The following is a 7,932-nucleotide window of genomic DNA, read 5'->3' as shown; positions in this document are numbered from 1 at the left end:
CAAATAAAAAAGAAACATGACTTTAATTGAAGCATTTTAATACAAATTGTCAAGAAATATTATTAATGGGGTGCCCATCCATCTTTGAAACCATTCAAGATAAAATACAGGCACTTCAGTCAATAGCTGAGAATAATTTCTCACCATATTTATAGAATTACAAAGACTATTCAGAGGCACATTATGACACGTTAATGTATTCGGTACTGGTACTCCTTGTATATTAGCCTCGTTGTTTTTTATTGTGTTACTATTTCTTTATTTAGAAAATATTTTTCTAACTTTTTAACTTTGCATTGTTGGGAATGGGATCGTAAGTAAGCATTCCATTGTAAAGTCTACACCTGCTGTATTCGGCGAATGTGACCCATAACATTTGATTTGATCATGTAAAAAATCATCACAAACCCTTGGATACAGATAATAACTGATATGAAAGAGTACTTACAGTCAAGGGTCATCATTCTCTCCGCCTCCTCTTGCTCTAACTCACTCTAGTAATGACTGACATATTGTCATTGCTATCTAGCCATCAACATAATTACATCAATTACAATTAAGTGCTTACAGTCCAAACACTTACAAAGGAGACAGGGCTTGCAGTAGGTGGAAGACGTTCTACTGAAGCAATTATTGCATGTTAGAGGGAAGCCATTACTACAAACACCGGTAAGTTACATATAATAATAACAATTATATGAATGAATTGCATTTGCAGTGGGATTTATCCAAGGGCTCCAAGTACTTAATGATTGAATAGCTATTCCATCAGCAATGCATGGCACACCATGTATCAAAGACGGTTGTCCAACTTATAAACACTAAAGTGTACATTGGAGAGCCGGGGTGTTTCTCTTAAAGAAGGACAAAGGGAAGGAGGGAAGAGGAGAGAGGCGCAGAAGAAGAAGAAAGGCCTGACTACAACCGTGCTTTGGCTACGTTACACTCAATAATACCAGCTGAAAGCAACTGGTCTACCTCTGCTAGTTTGAAGCCAAACTCCTCTAGAACGGGGCGTGTGTGTTCCCCTATAAGGGGGTCCTGGGCCAGGCAGGGGTCAGCAGGGGTACGGGATAGGACAGGTGCGGGGCTCGGAGTCACCTCCCCCTGGGCGTCCCTGTGGAAGGAGGCCCTCTCCTGGTTATGGGGGTGGGAGATCACTTCGTCCAGAGAGAGAACGGGAGTCACACAGGCGTCCTTTCCGTCGAACACGTGACCCCACTCCTCCTGTGTCTTAGTCGCAAACTGCTTAGTGAAGATCTGCCTCACCACAGGCCAATCAGAGAAGCTCATCTGGGGAGGAAGGTTGGCAGCATCTAATCCCAGGCCTAGAAAAGGTGATATGCAAATGATGAGATATGAGTAACACAGAGATATGGATGCAGTCGAGGAAATAGGTTCCCACTCGATGTGGCAAAGTCAAAAAATTAGCTACATCTTAAAACATTTTATTTATTTTTTTAAATTAAGGTTAGATTTAAAATCAGATATTAAGAAGTTGTAAAAAATAGTTACGGTTTATGACTTTGCCACTTGCCCAGATAGTGACGACAGGAAAGAGAAGTAATATCTATTCAAATCCATTCCATATGTGATGAACAAGCACCCATCAATGTTTGACATTACAGAAAGGCTAAATCATTGATATTCCTTTTATGTGGCTCAAAAAGAATGGAGTGTCAATTCAAGCTGTGTGAGAATGAGGCACATCATTTTTAGAGTTTAGAGAAATCTTTAAACAAACACAAATGAGTTCATCAAGAGGTGTCCTGTGGGTATTTACAGTGTCTACAGAAAATATTCCTACCCGTTGACTTATTCCACATTTTCTTGTGTTACAGCCTGAATTTAAATACGTTATTCCCTCACCCATCTACACACAATACCCCATAATAACAACATGTTTCTAGACATCTTGGCAAATTTATTGAAAATGCAATACAGAAATCTCATCACACCCGATTCAATACTTTGTAGAAGCACCTTTGACAGTGATTACTCTAAGAGCTTTCCACACCTGGATTGTGAAACATTTGCCCATTATTCTTTTCAAAATTCTTCACGCTCTGTCAAATTGGTTGTTGATCATTGCTGCACAACCATTTTCAGGTCTTGCTATAGATTTTCAAGCAGATTTAAGTCAAAACTGTAACTCGGCCACTCAGGAACATTCACCGTCTTCTTGGTAAACAACTCCAGTGTAGATTAGGCCTTGTGTTTTAAAAAATCTCTATTTAATTGATTTTAAATGAAGGCTGTAACACAACAACATGAAAAAGGTAAAGGGTGTGAATACGTTCTGAAGGCACTGTATCTGTCCAGTTTTTTTAAATGGATTTTCACAGCTGCAAGACGGTCACATGAAAAAGAATGGTGTGAGTGTTGTTTGCAGTATCTTGCTGTGCATGATGTGTTTGCGTGTGTGTGTGTAATATGCATTATACATGACAGACTGTTAGATGTGCTCAGTATGCCAGGGGTGGGAAGGAGGGATAACCTGCAGAGATGCTGATCAGCCTGTCTGGACACAGTTGGGAGAAGCGGTAGAGGAGCCGGAGAAAGACAAGCAAGAGAGAGAAGCAGGAGAGAAAGAAAATAAGACAATAAGTGAAAGTAACGTTGAGCAAAACTGACCATGGATGAGTTGGTTATAGAACTGTGTCTCAATAGCCCCGACAGCCATGTATTTCCCATCAGAGGTCTGGTATGTGTCATAGAATGGAGCTCCACTGTCCAGCATGTTCTCCCCACGCGAGTTGTTCCACATGCCAATACTACGAGATTTCCACACAAACGAGCCGACATAGGCAGCTCCTTCTACCTGGAAATAAGAGGGAAGTGTAGGGTGAATATACTGTTTTACGATTGGCATACAAACTGCAAACAAAGTTGCACTGATTCCAACATTTCCATAGCCTACATTTCCCTAAAAATGTTTAAATCAAATGCGTCAGGGAAATCTTTTAGACCTGTCAATCAATGGATTCAAGGAGACGTTTACCCAAAATCAAAAAACGCTCAAGTGATTTCACACATTGACACTACACTGTACAAAAATCTAAAAACGCTCAAGTGATTCCACACATTGACACTACACTGTACAAAAATATAAAACGCAACATGGAAAGATGGAACATGGAAAGTGTTGCCCCATGTTTCATGAGCTGAAATAAAAGATCCCAGGCATTTTCCATACACACAAAAATCCATTTTCTCTCAAATTCTCAGCACAAATCTTTTAGTGAGCTGGAGACTGACAGGGCTGAGGGAGCATGTCTGATGAAGGTTAGTGATAAAAAAGCGAGTAGAAGCTTTCAGTTAAATTTGTACAGCATGTCTTACTTTTCTTAGGCATACATAAATGATGTTCATGAGATCTTAAAGGGTCATGCAGAAAGAGAGGCTTCTGTGCAAGGCAGATATCAATAATCGAGCTGTATAAGTGAGAGAGAGCAAGCATGCCCAGAGAAACAAACAGATCCAGAGAGAGAGACAACAAACAGATCCAGAGAGAGAGGGGGACAACAAACAGATCCAGAGAGAGAGACAACAAACAGATCCAGAGAGAGAGGGAGGGACAACAAACAGGTCCAGAGAGAGGGAGAGGGACAACAAACAGATCCAGAGAGAGAGGGAGAGGGACAACAAACAGATCCAAAGAGAGAGAGAGAGGGACAACAAACAGATCCAGAGAGAGATGGGAAGGGACAACAAACAGGTCCAGAGAGAGGGAGAGGGACAACAAACAGATCCAGAGAGAGAGGGAGAGGGACAACAAACAGATCCAGAGAGAGAGACAGAGGGACAACAAACAGATCCAGAGAGAAGGGGAGGGACAACAAACAGATCCAGAGAGAGAGGGAGGGACAACAAACAGATCCAGAGAGGGAGGGAGGGAAAACAAACAGATCCAGAGAGGGAGGGAAAACAAACAGATCCAGAGAGAGATGGAAAACAAACAGATCCAGAGAGAGAGATAGAGAGAGAGAGAGAGAGAGAGGGGGACAACAAACAGATCCAGAGAGAGGGAGAGGGACAACAAACAGATCCAGAGAGAGGGACAACAAACAGATCCAGAGAGAGGGACAACAAACAGATCCAGAGAGAGAGACAACAAACAGATCCAGAGAGAGAGAGAGAGAGAGAGAGAGAGAGAGAGAGAGAGAGAGAGAGAGAGAGAGAGAGAGAGGGACAACAAACAGATCCAGAGAGAGAGGGAGGGACAACAAACAGATCCAGAGAGAGAGGGAGAGGGACAACAAACAGATCCAGAGAGAGAGGGAGAGGGACAACAAAAAGATCCAGAGAGAGAGGGAGAGGGACAACAAACAGATCCAGAGAGAGAGGGAGGGACAACAAACATATCCAGAGAGAGAGGGAAAACAAACAGATCCAGAGAGAGATGGAAAACAAACAGATCCAGAGAGAGAGAGAGAGAGAGAGAGAGAGGGGGACAACAAACAGATCCAGAGAGAGGGAGAGGGACAACAAACAGATCCAGAGAGAGGGACAACAAACAGATCCAGAGAGAGAGACAACAAACAGATCCAGAGAGAGAGAGAGAGAGAGAGAGAGAGAAAGAGAGAGAGACAACAAACAGATCCAGAGAGAGAGGGAGAGGGACAACAAACAGATCCAGAGAGAGAGGGAGAGGGACAACAAACAGATCCAGAGAGAGAGGGAGAGGGACAACAAACAGATCCAGAGAGAGAGGGAGAGGGACAACAAACAGATCCAGAGAGAGAGGGAGAGGGACAACAAACAGATCCAGAGAGAGAGGGAGAGGGACAACAAACAGATCCAGGGAGAGGGACAACAAACAGATCCAGGGAGAGGGACAACAAACAGATCCAGAGAGAGAGGGAGGGACAACAAACAGATCCAGAGAGAGAGGGAGGGGGAAAACAAACAGATCCAGAGAGAGAGGGAGGGACAACAAACAGATCCAGAGAGAGAGGGAGGGGGACAACAAACAGATCCAGAGAGAGAGAGGGAGGGACAACAAACAGATCCAGAGAGAGAGAGGGAGGGACAACAAACAGATCCAGAGAGAGAGGGAGGGACAACAAACAGATCCAGAGAGAGAGGGAGGGACAACAAACAGATCCAGAGAGAGAGAGAGAGGGACAACAAACAGATCCAGAGAGAGAGGGAGATGGACAACAAACAGATCCAGAGAGAGAGAGACAACAAACAGATCCAGAGAGAGAGAGAGACAACAAACACATCCAGAGAGAGAGAGAGAGACAACAAACAGATTCAGGGAGAGGGAGGGACAACAAACAGATCCAGAGAGAGAGGGAGGGACAACAAACAGATCCAGAGAGAGAGAAAGAGAGAGAGAGAGAGAGAGAGAGGGACAACAAAAAGATCCAGAGAGAGAGAGAGAGAGAGAGGGACAACAAACAGATCCAGAGAGAGAGGGGGAGAGGGACAACAAACAGATCCAGAGATAGGGAGAGGGACAACAAACAGATCCAGAGAGAGAGGGAGAGGGACAACAAACAGATCCAGAGAGAGAGGGAGAGGGACAACAAACAGATCCAGAGAGAGAGGGAGGGACAACAAACAGATCCAGAGAGAGAGGGAGAGGGACAACAAACAGATCCAGAGAGAGAGAGAGAGGGACAACAAACAGATCCAGAGAGAGAGAGAGAGAGGGACAACAAACAGATCCAGAGAGAGAGGGAGGGACAACAAACAGAACCAGAGAGAGAGAGAGGGACAACAAACATATCCAGAGAGAGAGGGAGGGACAACAAACAGATCCAGAGAGAGAGAGAGAGAGGGACAACAAACAGATCCAGAAAGAGAGGGAGGGACAACAAACAGATCCAGAGAGAGAGAGAGAGAGGGACAACAAACAGATCCAGAGAGAGAGAGAGGGAGGGACAACAAACAGATCCAGAGAGAGAGAGGGAGGGAGGGACAACAAACAGATCCAGAGAGAGAGAGGGAGGGAGGGACAACAAACAGATCCAGAGAGAGAGAGGGAGGGAGGGACAACAAACAGATCCAGAGAGAGAGAGGGAGGGAGGGACAACAAACAGATCCAGAGAGAGAGAGAGGGACAACAAACAGATCCAGAGAGAGAGGGAGATGGACAACAAACAGATCCAGAGAGAGAGAGACAACAAACAGATCCAGAGAGAGAGAGAGACAACAAACACATCCAGAGAGAGAGAGAGAGACAACAAACAGATTCAGGGAGAGGGAGGGACAACAAACAGATCCAGAGAGAGAGGGAGGGACAACAAACAGATCCAGAGAGAGAGAAAGAGAGAGAGAGAGAGAGAGAGAGGGACAACAAAAAGATCCAGAGAGAGAGAGAGAGAGAGAGGGACAACAAACAGATCCAGAGAGAGAGGGGGAGAGGGACAACAAACAGATCCAGAGATAGGGAGAGGGACAACAAACAGATCCAGAGAGAGAGGGAGAGGGACAACAAACAGATCCAGAGAGAGAGGGAGAGGGACAACAAACAGATCCAGAGAGAGAGGGAGGGACAACAAACAGATCCAGAGAGAGAGGGAGAGGGACAACAAACAGATCCAGAGAGAGAGAGAGAGGGACAACAAACAGATCCAGAGAGAGAGAGAGAGAGGGACAACAAACAGATCCAGAGAGAGAGGGAGGGACAACAAACAGAACCAGAGAGAGAGAGAGGGACAACAAACATATCCAGAGAGAGAGGGAGGGACAACAAACAGATCCAGAGAGAGAGAGAGAGAGGGACAACAAACAGATCCAGAAAGAGAGGGAGGGACAACAAACAGATCCAGAGAGAGAGAGAGAGAGGGACAACAAACAGATCCAGAGAGAGAGAGAGGGAGGGACAACAAACAGATCCAGAGAGAGAGAGGGAGGGAGGGACAACAAACAGATCCAGAGAGAGAGAGGGAGGGAGGGACAACAAACAGATCCAGAGAGAGAGAGGGAGGGAGGGACAACAAACAGATCCAGAGAGAGAGGGAGGGAGGGACAACAAACAGATCCAGAGAGAGAGAGAGGGACAACAAACAGATCCAGAGAGAGAGAGAGAGAGACAACAAACAGATCCAGAGAGAGACAACAAACAGATCCAGAGAGAGAGGGACAACAAACAGATCCAGAGAGAGAGGGACAACAAACAGATCCAGAGAGCGAGGGAGAGGGACAACAAACAGATCCAGAGAGAGAGAGAGAGAGAGAGGGGGGACAACAAACAGATCCAGAGAGAGAGAGAGAGAGAGAGAGAGAGAGGGACAAACAAACATATCCAGAGAGAGAGGGAGAGGGACAACAAACATATCCAGAGAGAGAGGGGGAGGGACAACAAACAGATCCAGAGAGAGAGAGGGAGGGACAAAAAACAGATCCAGAGACAGAGAGGGAGGGACAACAAACAGATCCAGAGAGAGAGGGAGGGATAACAAACAGATCCAGAGAGAGAGAGAGAGGGACAACAAACAGATCCAGAGAGAGAGAGAGAGAGAGGGACAACAAACAGATCCAGAAAGAGAGGGAGGGACAACAAATAGATCCAGAGAGAGAGAGAGAGAGAGAGAGGGACAACAAACAGATCCAGAGAGAGAGAGAGGGAGGGACAACAAACAGATCCAGAGAGAGAGAGGGAGGGAGGGACAACAAACAGATCCAGAGAGAGAGAGAGAGAGGGACAACAAACAGATCCAGAGAGAGAGAGAGAGGGACAACAAACAGATCCAGAGAGAGAGCGAGAGGGACAACAAACAGATCCAGAGAGAGAGAGGGAGGGACAACAAACAGATCCAGAGAGAGAGAGGGAGGGACAAAAAACAGATCCAGAGAGAGAGGGACAACAAACAGATCCAGAGAGTGAGGGAGAGGGACAACAAACAGATCCAGAGAGAGAGAGAGAGAGGGAGGGGGACAACAAACATATCCAGAGAGAGAGGGAGAGGGACAACAAAC

The 7,932-nt window shown here is 45.6% G+C and overlaps 1 protein-coding gene across 4 annotated transcripts in view; it reads right to left on the bottom strand.

The window, feature by feature from the left end:
- Positions 1-21: 21 nt before the first annotated feature.
- amacr (alpha-methylacyl-CoA racemase) overlaps positions 22-7,932 on the bottom strand; it is a 70,590-nt gene continuing 62,679 nt past the window's right edge. For 2 of the 4 annotated variants that reach the window (XM_021602820.3, XM_021602821.3), the window contains exons 5-6: positions 2,635-2,821; positions 22-1,328 (exon numbers count right to left, since the gene is read on the bottom strand). In XM_021602820.3, the coding sequence (XP_021458495.3) occupies positions 919-1,328; positions 2,635-2,821 (597 nt within the window). In that variant the 3' untranslated portion in view covers positions 22-918. The remainder of the gene's footprint in view (positions 1,329-2,634; positions 2,822-7,932) is intronic. The other 2 variants (XM_090236638.1, XM_090236639.1) reach the window with 1 other exon arrangement.

The sequence above is a fragment of the Oncorhynchus mykiss genome, chromosome 5 (genome assembly GCF_057628025.1).
Source record: "Oncorhynchus mykiss isolate SJ-2025 chromosome 5, ASM5762802v1, whole genome shotgun sequence".
Lineage (NCBI taxonomy): Eukaryota > Metazoa > Chordata > Actinopteri > Salmoniformes > Salmonidae > Oncorhynchus > Oncorhynchus mykiss.
This window is presented reverse-complemented; position numbering and strand designations above follow the sequence as displayed.